Below are 20,527 nucleotides of genomic sequence, written 5' to 3'. Positions count from 1 at the left end.
TTTTGTTTTATAATACGCCTGTGAAGCGCCTTGGGGTGTTTTGTTACGTTAAAGGCGCTATATAAAATACAAGTTGTTGTGTTATGGTAGGAGCCTTAACGTGGGCACTTAAAGTGACAGCTTCACCGGACGTGCTTTTGAGCTTCGGATAAGCCAGTTGCATAAGCGCTTCCTGAATGAAAACGGAAGTCCCTATCTCCCTGGGATTGCACCATTGTGTGCGTGCTCACTTCTTCTGACCCTGCACTCGCAATGCTAATAACCTTCAGTTTCTGTGTCATGATCCATTTCGTATGTTGAGGGAGTGGAGGTCAGATTAACTTGCTCCCCCGCCCCCCAGGTACCTGCCACTGAAGCTTGTTGCCAGGCACAAGGCAGAGCACCTTTCTCAGTCCTGATTTCACCTTCCTATCCCTCAGCAGCGATTGAAATAGGAAACTTGCGATGGCAAGACTGAACACCAAGTTGCATTCATATAGAGCCTTTAACGTCCCAAGGTGCTTCACACGAAGGTTATCAAACAAAATTTGACACCGGGGTATTGGGACAGGTGACCGAATGTTTGGTCAGGGAGGCAGGTTTTAAGGGGCGCCTTAAAGAGGCCCGTCTCCGCCCTTGCCTCAGCTCATCCGCTGCTGAAGCCCTCATCCTTGCCTTTGTCACCTCCAGACTTGACTATTCCAATGCAGTCCGAGCTGGCCTCTCACATTCTGCTCTACGTAAACTAGAAATTGATCCAAAACCCGTGTCCTAACTCGCACCAAGTCCCGCTCACCCATCACCCCTGTGCTCGTTGACCACATTGGCTCCCGGCTAAGCAACGCTTCGATTTCAAAATTCTCATCCGTGTTTTCAGATCCTTCCATGGCCTCGCCCCCTCCCTTTCTCTGTAATCTCCTCCAGCCCCACAACCCCTCCGAAATATCTGCGCTCCTCGAATTCTGCCCTCTTGAGCATCCCCGATTATAATCGCTCAACCATTGGTAGCCGTGCCTTCTGTTGCCTAGGCCCCAAGCTCTGGAAATCCCTGCCCAAACCTCTTAGCCTCTCTTTCCTCCTTCAAGATGCTCCTTAAAACCTATCTCTTTGACCAAGCCTTTGGTCACCCGCGCTAATTTCTCCTTATGTGGCTCGGTGTCAAGTTTTTTGTCTCATAATACTCCTGTGAAGCGCCTTGGGACGTTTCACTACGTTAAAGGCACTATATAAATACAAGTTGTTGTTGTTATTGGTGACTCCACAGACAGATAGGAAGAACAGACATAGAAGGACCATGCAACCAGAAGAAGTGTCATACAGCAGATTATAGGCATTCTGAAGTCTTGTTTAGGTGCCTGGATACATCTGGTGGAGCACTGCTATACAAGCCAGTCAAGGACCATTGTAGTGTGTCGCGTGCCTTCAGCATGAAGACTGCCGAGGTTATATGCTCTTGTTTCTGGGTCAGAATATTCCTGTGAAGCTCCTTGCAATGTTTCACTGCGTTAAAGGCATTATGTAAATACGAGTTGTTGTTGTTGTAGTAAGAGAGGTGGGGAGGTTTAGGGAGGGGATTCCAGAGTGTGGGGCCCAGGCAGCTGAAGGCACGGCCTCCAATGGTGGAGCGCTGAAAATCGGTGATATGCAAGAGACTAGAATTGGAGGAGCGCAGATATCTTGGAGGGTTGCAGGCAGTGTTTCTTCTAATTTCTTGAGGTGCTGCGCGGCTCTTTTAAGGGGCTGTGCGGGCCACTCAAAATACTGCGCGCGCGCCGCCTCATAGCTTAAAGGGAGCGGTGGTTACAGGACTGGAGGAGATTACAGAGATAGAGAGGAGGAGACCACGGAGGGTGCCAAGCACCCTTCAGTGCCATCGGTTGGTACCTCTTCCCTTGTTATTTGGATTTAGTTAAGTGCTTATTGAATGAAAACCGGCCCCTTTCTCCCTGGTATTACACCATTAAGTGCGTTCACACCTTCTGTTGTTTTGCTGACTAAAATGGCAGCCAGTTTGCGCAAAGCAAGATCCCACAGGTAGTAATGAGTTAAACTGTTTTGGTGCTGCTGGTTGTGGGAGGAGTTGTTGACCAGAGCCACTCCCCTGCTCTGGAATTCCCTCCCTAATGTTCTCCGCCTCTCTCTCTCCTTTTAAAACGCTCCTTAAAACTTACCTCTTTGACCAAGCTTCTGCTCATCTGATGTGGCTCGGGGAAAATTTTGCCTGAAACACTCCTGTGAAGCGCCTTGGGACCTTTTACTACGTTAAAGGTGCTATATAAATGCAAGTTGTTGTTTGCTGGAATAGGAATGGGGCTAAAGGACTGGGGAGGGAGCAGAGGGAGTTGAGCGTGCTGTCCTTCCACTTCTGGGAGCTGGCTGTGAATTCAGTTTGGCCGATGGGACGAAAGACTCTCGCTTTCCTGGTGGGCTGTAAGGGTCACGCTGAAAAACCATACTGGCGATCAGAGATTAGGCAGTAACCTTTTTAAAGGTGATGGATAATTTGAGAGTTGACAGCATCTTTCATTGAGTGGACAAGGCCTATATTCTCTAGAGTTCAGAAGAATGAGGTGACCGCATTGAAATATACAAAATGTTTACAGGGCTTGACAGGGTAGATGCAGGGAGGATGTTTCCCCTGGCTGGGGAATCTAGAACCAGGGGTCACAGTCTCAGAATAAGGGGTCAGCCATTTAGGACTGAGATGAGGAGAAAGCTTTTTACTCAGAGGGTGGTGAATCTTTAGAATTCGCTACCCAAAAGGCTGTGGAGGCTCAGGCGTTGAGTATAATCAAGACGGACTCGATAAATTTTTGGATATTAAGGGATCTGGGGATAGTGCAGGAAAGTGGAGTTGAGGTAGATGAGCCATGATCTTATTGAATGGCAGAGCAGGCTCGAGGGACCGAATGGCCTACTCCTGCTCCTATTGCTTATGTTCTTATGAGGAGCTTTACTTGGCATCACACTGGCTAAACCTGATGTGGGAAGAGACCGAGCCGGTTGGCCAAAGTGTTCCAATTGTCAGTATTGATGTACAGATCTCGAGGAGGAGTTCACATGTGTAAAATACAAGGCATCCAGATCTGAGTGAAGGTTTAAAGCTGCTGCAGTGTCAGTCATGACTCGGTGGGTAGCACTCTCGCCTCTGAGTCAGTAGGCTGTGGTGTCAGGTCCCACCCCAGAGACTTGAGCACATAATCTAGGCTGACACTCCAGTGCCAGTACTGAGGGGGTGCTGCACTGTCAGAGGTGCTGTCTTTCAGATGAAATGTTAAACCGAGACCCCCCCATCTGCCCTCACGGGTGAGTCTAAAAGGTCCCATGGTGTTCTTTGAAGGAGAGCTGGGGAGTTCTCCCTGGAGTCAGGGCCAACATTTAACCCTCAACCAACATCAGCATCAGATGATTATCTGGACATTTATCCTACTGGTGCTTGTGGGAGCTTGCTGTGCACAAAGCGACAGTCGCGTTTGTCTACGTTACAATGGTGTCTACACTTCAAAAGCACTTCATTGGCTGTGTAGTGCTTTGGGACAGCCAGAGGCTATAGAAATGTAAGTTGTTGTTGTAGTAATGCATTACCTGGGGATCCAGTGCAGCTGGATTGTGTCGGTAAATTCAAGAAGGGGGCGCTGGATGGGTGTTCGGTGAGGGAAGCGATTGGGGGCGAGGGTGACGAGGGGTTGGATGCCCTTTGAACTTCTGGGAGTGTTGCAACGGCTGCTAATCGTCTCCTCCGATATTCCGGCTCCCGCTGAGCTGGTGGTCTGGTGACCTCTCTATGTTGCAATCAAGCAGACGCAACATGGATTCATGAAGGGGAAATCATATTTAACTAATTTACTGGAATTCTTTGAGGATATAACGAGCATGGTGGATAGAGGTGTACCGATGGATGTGGTGTATTTAGATTTCCAAAAGGCATTCGATAAGGTGCCACACAAAAGGTTACTGCAGAAGATAAAGGTACGTGGAGTCAGAGGAAATGTATTGGCATGGATAGAGAATTGGCTGGCTAACAGAAAGCAGAGAGTCGGGATAAATGGGTCCTTTTCGGGTTGGAGATCGGTGGTTAGTGGTGTGCCACAGGGATTGGTGCTGGGACCACAACTGTTTACAATATACATAAATGACCTGGAAGAGGGGACAGAGTGTAGTGTAACAAAATTTGCAGATGACACAAAGATTAGTGGGAAAGCGGGTTGTATAGAGGACACAGAGAGGCTGCAAAGAGATTTAGATAGGTTAAGCGAATGGGCTAAGGTTTGGCAGATGGAATACAATGTCGGAAAATGTGAGGTCATCCACCTTGGGGAAAAAAAAACAGTAAAAGGGAATATTATTTGAATGGGGAGAAATTACAACATGCTGCGGTGCAGAGGGACCTGGGGGTCCTTGTGCATGAATCCCAAAAAGTTAGTTTGCAGGTGCAGCAGGTAATCAGGAAGGCGAATGGAATGTTGGCCTTCATTGCGAGAGGGATGGAGTACAAAAGCAGGGAGGTCCTTCTGCAACTGTTTAGGGTATTGGTGAGGCCGCACCTGGAGTACTGCGTGCAGTTTTGGTCACCTTACATAAGGAAGGATATACTAGCTTTGGATGGGGTACAGAGACGATTCACTAGGCTGATTCTGGAGATGAGGGGGTTACCTTATGATGATAGATTGAGTAGACTGGGTCTTTACTCGTTGGAGTTCAGAAGGATGAGGGGTGATCTTATAGAAACATTTAAAATAATGAAAGGGATAGACAAGATAGAGGCAGAGAGGTTGTTTCCACTGGTCGGGGAGACTAGAACTAGGGGGCACAGCCTCAAAATACGGGGGAGCCAATTTAAAACCGAGTTGAGAAGGAATTTCTTCTCTCAGAGGGTTGTGAATCTGTGGAATTCTCTGCCCAAGGAAGCAGTTGAGGCTAGCTCATTGAATGTATTCAAGTCACAGATAGATAGATTTTTAACCAATAAGGGAATTAAGGGTTACGGGGAGAGGGCGGGTAAGTGGAGCTGAGTCCATGGCCAGATCAGCCGTGATCTTGTTGATTGGCGGAGCAGGCTCGAGGGGCTAGATGGCTTACTTCTGTTCCTAATTCTTATGTTCTTATGTTCCTTTGTTCCCCAGGGGTGGGACTCGGTTCCTGGACGGCGAGATGGTTGCCCAGTACCAGGCCCTGGTGAAGGAGATCGCCGAGCTGGATGACAGTGACCGGAAGCTGGAGGAGCTGATCCAGAGCTGCACCCTGCAGCTCAAGCTACTGACCGAGGACTCGGAGAGCCAGAGATATCCTTGCCCTGCTGCTCGGAAGGTTGGTGCCAGCTTCCCAACCAATGGGATTGGCCCCCCATGTGCTCGTGGATACTGTGTCTTCCGTCATTGCAGTTGTGTGCTCCGCGCAGAGCGTCGCTCCTCCCACCAGCGCACCTGGCGGCTTCCTGCGCTTGATTCCATTTTTAAAATCCACTCGCGGGTATGTGGGCGTCGCTGGCAAGGCCGGCATTTATTGCTCATCCCTAATTGCCCCTTGAGAAGATGATGGTGAGCCACCATCTTGAACCGCTGCAGTCCGTGTGGTGAAGATGCTCCCACAGTTCTGTTCATAGAATCATAGAAATTTACTGCATGGAAGGAGGCCATTTCGTCCCATCGTGTCTGCGCCGGCCGACCAAGAGCTATCCCTGTTGGGTAGGGAGTTCCAGGATTTTAACCCTCCACCTGGTGCTCCACCTCCAAGTCAAGATGGTGATTGACTTGGAGGTGGTGGTGTTCCCATGCGCCTGCTGCCCTTGTCCTTCTCGGTGGTAGAGGTCGTGGGTTTGGGAGGTGTTGCCGAAGAAGCCTTGGCGAGCTGCTGCAGTGCATTCTGTAGATGGTACACACTGCAGCCACGGTGCGCCGGTGGTGGAGGGAGTGAATGTTTAAGGTGGTGGATGGGGTGCCAATCAAGCGGGCTGCTTTGTCCTGGATGGTGTCGAGCTTCCTGAGTGTTGTTGGAGCTGCACTCATCCAGGCAAGTGGAGAATATTCCATCACACCCCTGACTTGAGCCTTGTAGATGGTGGAAAGACTTTGGGGAGTCAGGGGGTGAGACACTCGCTTCTGAACTGTGACCAGGACCTCAGTGCCAGTGAGCGACAGATCAGAGGACAGCTCTCAAGCTGCCAAATTGTGCCCTCTGCTAGCAAAATAGAGACAAAAGTCCGTTCTTGCGTTGTATCAGAGCAGAATTTAAAGCCAGTGGTTTAGAAGGCAAGGGGCTGTGGAGATGGAAGGCTGTTTTCTTCAGTCTCTCTCACATCTGCACACGGGAGCCTGGCATGTCGGAGCAGGCCGAAAGCGTCCTCGTGCCATAGAATTACATTGAATGTACAGCACAGAAACAGGCCTTTCGGCCCAACTGCTCCATGCCGGAGTTTCTGTTCCACACAAACTTCCTCCCAACCCCTCTTCATCTCACCCTATCAGCAAAGCTTCTATTCCTTTCTCCCTCATCTACATATCTAGATTCCTCTTAAATGCATCCAAGTTATTTGCCTCAACTCCTTGTGGTAGTCAGTTCCACATTCTCACCACTCTCTGGGTAAAGAAGTTTCTCCTGAATTCCTTATTGGATTTATTAGTGACTATCTTAATGATCCCTAGTGTTGGACTCCCCTCACAAGGAGAAACATAAGAACATAAGAAATAGGAACAGGAGTAGGTCATACGGCCCCTCGAGCCGGCTCCGCCATTCAATAAGAAGATCATGGCTGATCTGATCATGGACTCAGGGCCACTTTCCTGGCTGCTCCTCATAACCCCTTATCCCCTTATCGTTTAAGAAACTCTATTCCTGGCTTAAATTTATTCAATGTCCCAGCTTCCACAGCTCTCTGAGGCAGCGAATTCCACAGATTTACAATCCTCTGAGAGAAGAAATTTCTCCATCTCTGTTTTAGATGGGCGGCCCCATATTCTAAGATCATGCCCTCTAGTTCTAGTCTCCCCCATCAGTGGAAATATCCTCTCTGCATCCACCTTGTCAAGCCCCCTCATAATCTTATACGTTTCTATAAGATCACCTCTCATTCTTCTGAACTCCAATGAGTAGAGGCCCAACCTACTCAACCTTTCCTCATAAGTCAACCCCCTCAAGCCCGTAATCAACCGAGTGAACCTTCTCTGAACTGCCTCCAAAGCAAGTATATCCTTTTGTAAATATGGAAACCAAAACTGCACGCAGTATTCCAGGTGTGGCCTCAACAATACCCTGTACAACTGTAGCAAGACTTCCCTGCTTTTATACTCCACCCGCTTTGCAATAAAGGCCAAGATTCCATTGGTCTTCCTGATCACTTGCTGTACCTGCATACTATCCTTTTGTGTTTCATGCACAAGTACCCCCAGGTCCCGCTGTACTGCGGCACTTTGCAATCTTTCTCCATTTAAATAATAACTTGCTCTTTGATTTTTTTTTTCTGCCAAAGTGCATCTTCTGTACGTCCACCGTCGACAGGGACTTGTTGGATGGGGTGAGGTTTGTGTAATGATTCAGTCAAGGTGAGGGTGAAACTTTGAGGAAGGGAATAAAATAAATTGGTGGAGGGAAATACCGGATTAGTAATGCTGATGGAAAATCTGATTGTATAGAAAGCACCAAGGATTTGAAGACTGGCCTGGGGCACGTGTGTGTGAGTGGGAGGACAGAGGAGTGGGACACATGGTGCACTTCCCTAGTGTAGAAGCACAGTCAGATAGGAGCCTCTCTAATCTACACTTTTGCGATTTGAGAATTAGAAACGTATATCTTCATCCACTGCCGTGCGAACCCAGAGTCACTGTTTTGAAGTGAACTAAAGAACGATTCGATGTTTGAGGTTAAGGAGAGAAATCCCTGCGGTGTCGAAGGTCTGGGTGTAGGCAAGTGCGGCACCAGCGGTGGAATTGGGTGGCCTTGGTGATGGATTGGGATTGGGGTTTGAAGCTGAACTCCCTATGGGTACAGTCGGAGCGAATAGCCAGGGAGGGAGATGGATTTAGTGCCTGGAAATGGAGTGTGGCACGGATGGGATCCGATGGGAGGAATGGGAATGGAAGATGAGGAAGCAAAGTTCCCTTCAGAGCATCTTTGGCCGCTGATGGAAAGATAGAGAGGCAATTTGAAACTAAGCTACGCGTTGGTTAGATAGATTTTGATAGATTTGTGGATATTAAGGGAATCGAGGGATATGGGGATCGGGCGGGAAAGTGGAGTTGAGGTAGTAGATCAGCCATGATCGTTTTGAGTGGCGGAGCAGACTCGAGGGGCCGAATGGCCTACTCCTGCTTCTAATATGTCGGGATCAACGATGGGTTTCACACCCCGCCCAATTCCACTCCCCGTTGAAGTCAACGGGGAGTAATACCGGGCTGGGTGTAAAACCCGTGGGATTCTCGCCCGCTGACTTGGGTTAAAGTTCCCCACAGCAGTGTGTGCGGTAAACTGATTCCATGGAATGTTCGGAACGTCTTGGGCCCACAGATGTAACCGGATCCACATCCAGAGCCAACGCTGGATTTATACAGAGGCTGAGATCTCCTGTCTAATCCTTAAATCTCTGGAATGTGAGTTGAAACCTCAGGCCTGGCTGCTGGGATGAAATATTTCCCACCTTTGTGCTCGAGGGAATTGAGCACATAAATCTAGGCTGACCCTCCAGTGCAGTGCTGAGGGAGTGCTGCGCCGTCGGAGGTGGTGTTTTTCGGATGAGACGTTAAACCGAGGCCCCGCCTGCTCTCTCAGGTGGACGTTAAAGATCCCATGGCACTATTTCGAAGAAGAGCAGGGGGAGTTATCCCCGGGGTCCTGGCCAATATTATTCCCACAATCAACATAATGATAAAACATTATCTGTCCATTATCACATTGCTGTTTGTGGGAGCTTGCTGTGCGTAAGGTGGCTGCCGCGTTTCCTACATTACAACAGTGACTACACTCCAAAAGTGCTTTGGCTGTAAAGTGCTTTGAGACATCCGGTGGTCGTGAAAGGCGCTATATAAATCCAAATCTTTGTTCTCCTCCCCGTAACCCACCCCCAGACAATGCACATTGTCCTGTTGGCCCAGTTACCATCACTCTCCACCTACCCTGCGCTATATCCCACCTGATGCTGATAATCAATGCAAAACAGCGGCAGAGCAATCCGTACCTCAACGTTGCCGTTGCTCACTTTGCTGAATGACTCCTGTGTTTTAACCAGAGCATAGTAAGTGCCACTGGGACTTGTTGGCACCACACAGGGACTTCCGTTGGTGCCGTATTCGGACCCAGGCAGCTTTTGGTTGCAGTGCAGGGATGGTTGCGTGGGCTTCGAGAGGGGGTGCAGAACATGTTATTTCTGTTGTACTAAGATTATTCCTTGACCTTTCCTTATCGCACGTTTGCCTACGTAACTTGCCAAGACTTGCGCAGCATTGAAGACTTGGCGGAAGAGATGGTGATGGTGATTAAAGCCCCGGTGGACACCAAGCTGCAGGTGACTGATCCCAGTGAGGTAAGGAATGCTAATGGAAAGCATTAGAGTACTTTAGAGGCCAAATTCAACCAGTACTTTATCCCGTACCAACCCTCCAGGATTGTCCTGGTGTCTATAGAAAATGAAGACCTACCTCCAGGCCACTGCTGCGAGCAACGCCCAGCAAGAAATGTGTTGGTTTTCCATTTTCTTTGACCATTTTCATTCATTAATGATAATATTGGGGATGTGAGGAGTGGGAGGACGAAAGGGCCATTTGACTGGCAGTCAAGAATCATCCAATTGGGTAACAATGTGTTTGCTCGGTTTCCATTGGCCATGGGAAGCTGGGGTGTCGCGAGGATGGGCGTGTTGGTGACCAATGGCGGGAGCGTGGAGGCGGGGAAATTGGAGGTGGGAGGTCACCTGATGACACCTCCAGGAATATAGCCAACCAGAGTTGGCGACCCTATTCCCCTCACAGTCCTACAACTTGGTCCTCACCCACCTCCGCAGCTGGAAAGGGGGTGGGAGCTGGTAAATGCTTGCGAGCTTTGGCTGCTCCCACCCCCTACCCCATGTCTGGACCAGGTAAAGCAGATGCTCAATAATGGTGACTAGCTTCTTGTTGGAGTGGGACAATTGGTGGCTGCGTCACTCTAGGGTGCCCCCCAGTGCGTGGTTATAGAACTGTATCGCCCAAAGCAATGGTGCAAACCAAAAGGTGGGAGTGTCGAGGGAGAATCGCGAGGCGGAGATGACAAACTGTAATGTTTCTGATGCAAAAATGCTGCAACAGGCAGTTGAATGTTAACCGTAATCCAGCAGCAGGGTTTGTGTTGTGAGTTCAGTTTATGATGTTCCATGTCTGATGGATTTTATCTGGAGCGATGGGGGAAATAAACTTTTTTTTGGGGGCTCCCCACAGGTTATCTGGCTACATTTATCCCCATTTGATTCCGAGCTCAACATCTGCCACTAATGCTGCCCCATTCTCCTCCTGTTTGTTCCCTGCCATTTTTTTTTATTATTCGTTGCTAGGATGTGGGTATCGCTGGCAAGGCCAGCATTTATTGCCCGTCCCTAATTGCCCTCGAGAAGGTGGTGGTGAGCCGCCGCCTTGAACCGCTGCAGTCCGTGTGGTGAAGGTACTCCCTTGTGGTGAAAGTGCTGTTGGGGAGGGAGCTCTAGGATTCTGACGTGGTGACTATGAAGGAACGGCCGATATATTTGCAAGTCCGGATAATGTGTGACTTGCAGGTGGTGGTGTTCCCATGCGCCTGCTGCCCTTGTCCTTCTAGGTGGTAGAGGTCGTGGGTTTGTGAGGTGCTGGCGAAGAAGCCTTGGCGAGTTGCTGCAGTGCAGTTGCCCTATGATCTCGCCCACTTGACTATTCGTCCGGTCCTAGCCTGGACTGTGAGCGGTCAGCAGGCTGCTGGGACCCATGGGGTGCTTTGCAGCCAAGGCTAGTCCTGCTCTCTCAGGTATTGTTGCATTGGTCTTGCTCACCCTCTGGTAGCTTGTCCAAGTGATGGTGGATTAAGGCCAGGTCTTTCAGCAGTGAAGTTAGGAAACCCTTTTATACACAAAGGGCGGTAGGAATTTGGAATTCTTCTGCAAACGGCAGTCGATGCTAGGTCCATTGGATAGATTTTTGTTAACCAAAGGTATTAAGGTCAGATCAGCCATGATCTCATTGAATGGTGGAACAGGCTCGAGGGGCTAAATGGCCTTCTCCTGTTTCTTGAAATAGGAGCAGGAGTAGGCCATTTTGTCCCCTCAATTCTGCTCCACCATTCATGGCTGATCTGATCATGGACTCAGCTCCACTTCACTGCCCGCTCCCCATTACCCTTTACTCCCTTATCGCTCAAAAATCTGTCTATCTCCGCCTTAAATATATTCAGTGACCCAGCCTCCACAGCTCTCTGGCAGAGAATTCCATAGATTTACAACCCTCTGAGAAGAAATTCCTCCATCTCAGTTTTAAATGGGTGGCCCCTTATTTTGAGATTATGCCCCCTGGTTTTAGTTTCCCCTATGAGTGAAAAAAACCTCTCTGCATCCATCTTGCCGAGCCCCCTCATTATTTTATAAGTTTCGATAAGATCACCTCTCATTCTTCTAAACTCCAGTGAGTATAGACCTAACCTACTTAACCTATCCCCATAGTCAACCCCCTTTTCTCCGGAATCAACCCAGTGAACCTTCTCTGAACAGCCTCCAATGCAAGTGTATCCCTCCTTAAATACGGAGACCAAAACTGGACGCAGTGCTCTAGGTATGGCCTCACCAATACCCTGTAGAGTTGTAGCAGGGCTTCTCTGCTTTTATACTCTTATCCCCCTATCGCATGGAGGGCAAAGAGGGTGTCTGCTGAGTCTCGTATACCAGTAGAGTGTCATTGGATAGTCATCAAGAGTAGGCATTGAAGCCACCAGTAAAGTCCCAACTATGACCTTACCTAATATCAGCTAACTGAAGAACATAGGAATTAGAGTAGGCCATTCAGCCCCTCTAGTCTGCTCCACCATTCAATTAGATCATGGCTGATCTGTTTTGTAACTCCATCTACCCGCCTTGGTTCCTTAATCCTTTAATACCCTCACCTGACCAAAGTCTCAATCTCAGTTTTGAACTTTCCAATTGACCCCCCCACCCCCCAGCCTCAACAGCTTTTTGGGGGGAGAAAGTTCCAGATTTCCACTACCCTTTGTGTGAAGAAGTGCTTACTGACATCACCCCTGAACAGCCTGGCTCTAATTTTAACGTTCTGCCCCCTTGTTCCGGACTCCCCCACCAGAGGAAATAGTTTCTCTCTCTACCCTATCAACTTCTTTAATGACTAAAAACCTCAATTACATCATTCCTTAATCTTCTGTATCATTCCTTCGTCCCTTCTTTCGGGTGAGACGTTAAACCGAGGCCCCGTCTGCTCTCTCAAGTGGACGTAAAAGATCCCATGGCACTATTTCGAAGAAGAGCAGGGGAGTTATCCCCGGTGTCCTGGCCAATATTTATCCCTCAATCAACATAACAAAAAAAACTATTTATCTGGTCATTATCACATTGCTGTTTGTGGGAGCTTGCTGTGCGCAAATTGGCTGCCGCGTTTCCCACATTACAACAGTGATTACACCCCAAAAGTACTCCATTGGCTGTAAAGCACTTTTGGGACATCCGGTGGTTGTGAAAGGCGCTATATAAATGCAAGTCTGTCTTTCTGTACTGGAGGGAATACAAGGCTAGTTCTCAGCAGAGTGGGAGTCGGATCGGGCAACATTCCTGCTCTCTGGCTCTTTTCCACACTGGGTGGTGCATTTACCCATTGGGCCACTGATCTAACTGTGGTAAATTGGTTCACCGGTGGGATCTGTAACCGTGCGCGTTTGTCTCTGTTTGAAGGCGCTACAGATCTCGTTGCAAAGCAGCAAAGGGCCGGTGGATGTGTTTCTTTGCCCCGAGAGTGGCTCTGGCACCTGCAGTCCCGTGAAGACCCTCAGCAGCCCGGTGAAGATCAGTCCCATCCGGACTGGCAGCCTTTGCAAAGTCACCCATCAGGAACTGTTGGGAAGCACATCACAGGGCACAGTCCTCTCGTCATCTTCGAGTCATGACCAAGGTCTGTATCGTTTTTCTTTTTTCCCCCCCAACATCTCCCTCGCACCTCACACCATGCTTTGTGGCTCAGTAGGTAGCACTCTGGCCTCGGTGTCAGAAGATCGCACGTTCAAGTCCCACTCCAGGGACTTGAGCACTTATTGACGCTCGGAGTGCTGCACTGTCGGAGGTGCCGTCTTTCGGATGAGACCTTAAACCGAGGCCCTGTCTTCCCTCTCGGCTGGATGTAAAAGATCCCACGGCACTATTTCGAAGAAGAGCAGGGTAATTATCACCTGGTGACCTGGCCAATATTTATTCCCTCAATCAACATCACAAAAAAGAAAGGTAGGTTTCCATTTATATAGTGCCTCTCACAACCACAGGACGTTCAAAGTGCTTTACAGCCAATGAAGTGCTTTTGGAGTGCAGTCACTGTTGTAATGCGGGAAACGTGGCATTCAACTTGCGCACAGCAAGCTCCCACAAACAGCAGTGTGACCATGACCAGATAATATGTTTTTGTTATGTTGATTGAGGGATAAATATTGGCCAGAACGCCGGGGATAACACCCCTGCTTTTCTTCGAAATAGTGCCATGGGATCTTTTACATCCACCTGGGAAGGCAAAACAACTGATCATCTGGTCGTTATCATATTGCTTTTTGTGGGAGCTTGCTGTGCACAAATTGGCTGTCGCGTTTCCCACATTGCAACAGTGACTACAGCTCGAAAGTACTTCATTGGCTGTAAAGCGCTTTGGGACGTCCTGAGGTCGTGAAAGACGCTATATAAATGCAAGTCTTTCTTTCTAAAAGCTCCTTATGTCAGGGGTTCTCAACCCAGGGTCCGTGAAGGTTTCAAAGGTTCCGCCAAAAATAATTTCAAGATACAAGTTCTCATTTGTAAATGGAAAGTCCTGTCCGAGTCCCGGGATCTGATGCACCATGACTTTATGTCTCTCCCCGGCTACAGGAAATGTTTTTTTTTAAAGCCTGCTACGCTGCTATAGTGATCTTTTTCAGACGCAAACCTTTCCCCGTCCCCCACGTTACATTTACTGTTTCCGATTGGTTTATCAGAACCCAACCACCTCTGCTTTTAAAAACGGGTAAAGTTTGGATTAGTTGTATCCCCTGTTTTTAATCTATCATTTTCTTCGGGAGGGGCAACGTGCACATGCTCCTCCTTCAATCCTTCATTCACTTCCACACTTTTAACCTCCGTGTCCAACGATCTTTGATCACAAATTTCATGGCTTTGTCATCATAAACTTTTTTTTTTTTGTTTCAAAAAATCTGAACGTTGTCTCGGAATTTACCTTTTGAGAATAAAACTCAACACGGGGACAAAGTCGAACAAACAACAGCAACAAGTTTTACTTATATAGCGCCTTTAACGTACTAAAATATCCCAAGGCGCTTCACAGCAGTGTTATAAGACAAAACATAAATTTGACACTGAGCCACATAAGAAATTACGACAAAAGCTTGGTCAAAGAGGTAGGTTTTAAGGAGCTTCTTAAAGGAGGAAAGAGTGATAGAAAGGTTTACATAGAAACATAGAAACTAGGTGCAGGAGTAGGCCATTCGGCCCTTCGAGCCTGCACCACCATTCAAATAAGATCATGGCTGATCATCACCCCAGTACACCTTTCCTGCTTTCTCTCCATACCCCTTGATCCCTTTAGCCGTAAGGGCCATATCTAACTCCCCTTTGAATATATCCAATGAACTGGCATCTACAACTCTGCGTAGAGAATTCCATAGGTTAACAACTCTCTGAGTGAAGAAGTTTCTCCTCATCTCGGTTCTAAATGGCTTACCACCTATCCTTAGACTGTGTCCTCTGGTTCTGGACTTCCCCAACATCGGGAACATTCTTCCTGCATCTAACCTGTCCAGTCCCGTCAGAATTTTATATGTTTTTATGAGATCCCCTTTCATCCTTCTAAACTCCAGTGAATACAGGCCCAGTCGATCCAGTCTCTCCTCATATGTCAGTCCTGCCATCCCGGGCATCAGTCTGGTAAACCTTCGCTGCATTCCCTCAATAGAAAGAACGTCCTTCCTCAGATTAGGAGACCAAAACTGAACACAATATTCTAGGTGAGGCCTCACCAAGGCCCTGTACAACTGCAGTAAGACTTCCCTGCTCCTATACTCAAATCCCCTAGCTATGAAGGCCAACATACCATTTGCCTTCTTCACCGCCTGCTGTATCTGCATGCCAACTTTCAATGACTGATGAATCATGACACCCAGGTCTCGTTGCACCTCCCCTTTTCCTAACCTGCCGCCATTCAGCTAATAGTCTGCCTTCGTGTTTTTGCCACCAAAGTGGATAACCTCACATTTATCCACATTATACTGCATCTGCCATGCATTTGCCCACTCACCTAACCTGTCCAGGTCACCCTGCAGCCTCTTAGCATCCCCCTCACAGCTCACACCGCCGCCCAGCTTAGTGCCATCTGCAAACTTGGAGATATTACTCAATTCCTTCACCTAAATCATTGATGTATATTGTAAATAGCTGGGGTCCCAGCACTGTACTCTGCGGCACCCCACTAGTCACTGCCTGCCATTCTGAAAAGGACCCGTTTATCCCGACTCTCTGCTTCCTGTCTGCCAACCAGTTCTCTATCCATGTCAGTACATTACCCCCAATACCATGTGCTTTGATTTTGCACACCAATCTCTTGTATGGGACCCTTGTCAAAAGCCTTTTGAAAGTCCAAATACACCACATCCACTGGTTCTCCCTTGTCCACTCTACTAGTTACATCCTCAAAAATTTCTAGAAGATTTGTCAAGCATGATTTCCCTTTCATAAATCCATGTTGACTTTAACCGATCCTGGTCACTGCTTTCCAAATGCGCTGCTATTTCATATTTAATAATTGATTCCAACATTTTCCCCACTACTGATGTCAGGCTAACGGGTCTATAATTACCCGTTTTCTCTCTCACTCCTTTCTTAAAAAGTGGTGTTACATTAGCTACCCTCCGGTCCATAGGAACTGATCCAGAGTCGATAAACTGCTGGAAAATGATCACCAATGCATCCACTATTTCTAGGGCCACTTCCTTAAGTACTCTGGGATGCAGACTATCAGGCCTTGGGCATTTATCAGCCTTCAATCCCAACAATTTCCCTAACACAATTTCCCGACTAATAAGGATTTCCTTCACTAGCCCCTCGGTCCCCTACTATTTCTGGAAGGTTATTTGTGTCTTCCTTCGTGAAGACAGAACCAAAGTATTTGTTCAATTGGTCTGCCATTTCTTTGTTCTCCATTATAAATTCACCTGATTCTGACTGCAAGGGACCTACATTTGTCTTCACTAATCTTTTTATCTTCACATATCTGTAGAAGCTTTTGCAGTCAGGTTTTTATGTTCCCTGCAAGCTTCCTCTCATACTCTTATTTTCCCCCTCCTAATTAAACCCTTTGTCCTCCTCTACTGAATTCTAAATTTCTCCCAGTCCTCAGGTTTGCTGCTTTTTCTGGCCAATTTATATGCCTCTTCCTTGGATTTAACACTATCCTTAATTTCCCTTGTTAGCCACGGTTGAGCCACATTCCGCATTTTATTTTTACTCCAGACCGGGATGTACAATTGTTGAAGTTCATTCATGTGATCTTTAAATATTTGCCATTGCCTATCCACTGTCAACCCTTTAAGTATCACTCGCCAGTCTATTCTAGCCAATTCACGTCTCATACCATCGAAGTTACCTTTCCCTAATTTCAGGACCCTAGTCTTTGAATTAACTGTGTCACTCTCCATCTTAATAAAGAATTCTACCATATTATGATCACTCTTCCCCAAGAGGCCTCGCACAACAAGATTGCTAACTAGTCCGTTCTCATTACACATCACCCAGTCTAAGATGGCCAGCTCTCTAGTTGGTTCCTCAACATATTGGTCCAGAAAACCATCCCTAATACACTCCAGGAAATCTTCCTCCACCGTATTGCTACCAGTTTGGTTAGCCCAATCAATATATGGATTAAAGTCGCCCATGATAACTGCTGTACCCTTATAGCCTGCATCCCTAATTTCTTGTTTGATGCTGTCCCCAACCTTTAGGGAGGGCGTTCCAAAGCTTAGGGCCCAGGCAGCTGAAGTCACACCACCAATGGTTGAGCAATTATAATCAGTGATGCTCAAGAGGGCAGAATTAGAGGAGTGCAGCCATCTCGGGAGGTGGGGGGTGGGAAGAGGGTTGTGGGACTGAAATAGATTAGAGATGGGGAGGGGTGAGGCTACGTGCCGTCTTGAATCTGTCGATCGATTTTAATTTCTCATTTTCTCAAAGTTCGGCTCCTGTTGTATTTTTTTTTGCAATCCAATCACTTGTTCTTTCCCAGACAAAACAGTCTCCCCTTTCATTCTCTCTCTCGCATCGGTTTTCTCTTTCACTGCCGGTTGAATTAACACCAGCAGCTTTTGCAGAGTTTGTATTTGCTTGGAAGCCCGTCCATCCATTAAACCGTCGACTGCATGTAAAATATATGTAGGGATAAAGATGGGGCTTAACTACTGATGCAAACAGTGCCAGATGTGGTATAGGAGCTCCTGGCTTGATGGGGAACCTATACAAACTGGTCTAAGAGCATCAGAAATAGGAGCAGACGTAGGTCATTCGGCCCCTCGAGCCTGTTCCGCCATTCAATGAGATCATGGCTGATCTTGTACCTCAACTCCACTTTCCCCATATCCCCTGATTCCTCTAGAGTCCAAAATCTATCGATCTCGGCCTTGAATATACGCAGCGACTGAGCCTCTGGGGTAGAGAATTCCAAAGATTCACCACCCTCTGAGTGAAGAAATTCCTCCTCATCTCAGTCCTAAATGGCCGACCCCTTATCCTGAGACTGTGACCCCTGGTTCTGGACTGCCCAGCCTGGGGGAAACAACCTCTCTGCATCTAGCCTGTCAAGCCCATTAAGACTTTTATATGTTTCAATGAGATCGCCTCTCATTTTTCTAAACCTGAGGGAATATGGGCCTAGTCTACATAGTCTCTCCTCGTCGGACAAACCCCCCCCCCCACCTCATCCCAGGAATTAGTCTCATGAAACTTTGAATTAGTTTGCTTTCATCGACGGGTGTGTGTAGGTTAGGCACATATTTTTGCATAATTTTAGCAACAAAAATTCAAAGCTGGTGTGTTGTGATAATCCAACCAAAGTAATGCTTGGCAACACATCCAGGAGCACTGACCCGCCCCAGTAACACACACACATAAGAAGTATACACGTTCAATTGTGTAAGTAATGTTTATACAGAAAGAATACTTGTTTTACAGGTGGTCCAGGGACCTTTGTATAGCATGGGAAGGGCAGCCTCCAAAGCAAAAAGGCTGATTAGTGCCTTGTGTGATATTTCCGACCTGTGCAAATTATGGGATGCTTTGGATGTGTGCAATACATGTCTTAGACCAAGCATTGACTTGTAAAGGTGTATTTGTTTCTTTATAAAAGTTTACATTTTGACTTTAGTTCGTTGCAACTGTTGGCATTTTTATTTTTACAACTGGACGGTTTCTCCTTTTGAGGTGTTTATGGGATGGGCGGTGGGGCCGAGCTGCGAATGGGCCTTTCATTTTCATTACTATCTACTGACTCACAGCTCTCTTTTTTTTTTGCATTTGCAGAGATGCACCTCGCAAGTAATACATCCTCGCCGTTGGTGGGTGTGGTGGGCATTAACCTTTCACCTTTGACCTCGGCTGCCACCCTGCTGCAGCAGACGGAGGACGTCCTTCCCTCCATCCCGTTCGACGACACGTTCGTCAACCTCTCCCCGCCGCTCTTCCAGGACTACCATTTCGGTTTGGATGATGGCGAGGGCATCAGCGAACTGTTTGACTGTGACTGTGACTTTGACTCGCTGCGCACTTTGGAGTTCTGACTGAGCACTGTGTAGCTAAGTTAAACCCCAGTCTGTGTGGTGCCCGGCGCCTGGAATGGTCGAGAACAATTTCCCCCCCCTCCCTCACGTTACCCCCCCCCGAACCCCACCTCTCGGAATTGGTGGGATTCATCCGAGCTGCTCCCTGGACCGCTCCAGGACAAAGATTTCTCGCTCTGTATCTATTGTAGCCTGTGCTGATCGAGGACGTCCGAGGAGCTGTTGGGCCAATATTTCTGGACGGTGTGCTGCTTTCTTCTACCCACAAAGGAGCCCTTCCTAATTGTCTCCCTCCCCACCTCACAGGAGCACAACGAGCATTTCTAGCCCCTCCCCTTTCCTCCTCTTTCCCCCCCCCCCCCCCCCCCCCGATTGCCTTCAAGCGACGGAAAGGCTTGGCCTCGCTGAGCGCCGCACTCGGGGACTGACAGCGGAAGAGGTGTGCAGGAGCCTTGCACTGGGCCGATTCTCCCGCCTTGCTCCTGGTTTGCCCTCTGCCCGGCACCTCGAGAGGGAACTTGGTGTGTAAACGATGGGGAGGGGGGGGGGTGTTGGGGGCATCGCAGTATGTGTGCACGTCGCGGTGTAAACTAAAAATGACATTTAAAAAGGTGCCTGGTTCAACATGTCCTGCTCCCAAACCTATTCCCCTTTAAACTCTTGCTCCAGAATCCCCGCCCCCCCCCCCCATATAAAAACAGCCTGTGCAGATTCACTGAACGCTGTTTCCAAAATATTTTATTTCACAATTTGCGAGAGATGCATTTTCACTGGCTGCTCAGAGCTTGTGGAGTTGCTCATTTTTTTTTTAAACTAAAGAATTTGGAATTATGATAAAAACGTTTTGGGGAACTTTAAAATTGGAAAGATCTAAGAGGGAGCAAAACAAAAACCAAACCCCTCCACTGATTGCTGCATCTCTTTCCCCACCCACGTGGTGAAGTTCTCGTCTCTCTACACGTCCCGTTCACGCCCAGGAGCCACGGTGACCATTTAGGTGGCTGTCGATGCTGGGTTTGGTGTGAGCCCTCGATAGGAACTGGTGGAGACTGATTTAACTCGTTTCATTAACCCCACTTCTGTGAAGTGGAGCGACCTGGCTATGGATGGTGGGAGAGCATTGTGTCAAACGTCAGATGCTTTGAATCCTTTTCAACTTCCCCCTCCCCCCCCCTACCCACACGCACACAATGAATCCTAAGAACATAAGAAATAGGAGCAGGAGTAGGCCACCTGGCTCCTCGAGCCTGCTCCGCCATTTAATAAGATCATGGCTGATCTGATCATGGACTCAGTTCCACTTCCCTGCCTGCTCCCCATAACCCTTCACTCCCTTATCGCTCAAAAATCTGTCTATCTCCACCTTAAATATATTCAATGATCCAGCCTCCAAAGCTCTCTGGGGCAGAGAATTCCAGAGATTTACAACCCTCTCAAAGAAGAAATTTCTCCTCATCTCAGTTTTAAATGGATGGTCCCTTATTCTGAGACTGTGACCGCTAGTTTTAGTTTCCCCTATGAGTGGAAATATCCTCTCTGCATCCACCTTATC

The 20,527-nt window shown here is 48.0% G+C and overlaps 1 protein-coding gene across 1 annotated transcript in view; it reads left to right on the top strand.

Annotated features, from left to right (window-relative positions):
- LOC139277088 (transcription factor E2F1-like) overlaps nt 1–19,510 on the top strand; it is a 44,429-nt gene extending 24,919 nt beyond the window's left edge. The window contains exons 4-7 of the mRNA XM_070895101.1: nt 5,103–5,261; nt 9,376–9,490; nt 12,857–13,073; nt 18,719–19,510. Coding sequence (XP_070751202.1) covers nt 5,103–5,261; nt 9,376–9,490; nt 12,857–13,073; nt 18,719–18,975 — 748 coding nt within the window. The 3' untranslated portion in view covers nt 18,976–19,510. The remainder of the gene's footprint in view (nt 1–5,102; nt 5,262–9,375; nt 9,491–12,856; nt 13,074–18,718) is intronic.
- The last annotated feature ends 1,017 nt before the right edge of the window (nt 19,511–20,527 follow it).

This window comes from Pristiophorus japonicus, chromosome 12 (genome assembly GCF_044704955.1).
Source record: "Pristiophorus japonicus isolate sPriJap1 chromosome 12, sPriJap1.hap1, whole genome shotgun sequence".
Classification (NCBI taxonomy): domain Eukaryota; kingdom Metazoa; phylum Chordata; class Chondrichthyes; family Pristiophoridae; genus Pristiophorus; species Pristiophorus japonicus.
This window is presented reverse-complemented; position numbering and strand designations above follow the sequence as displayed.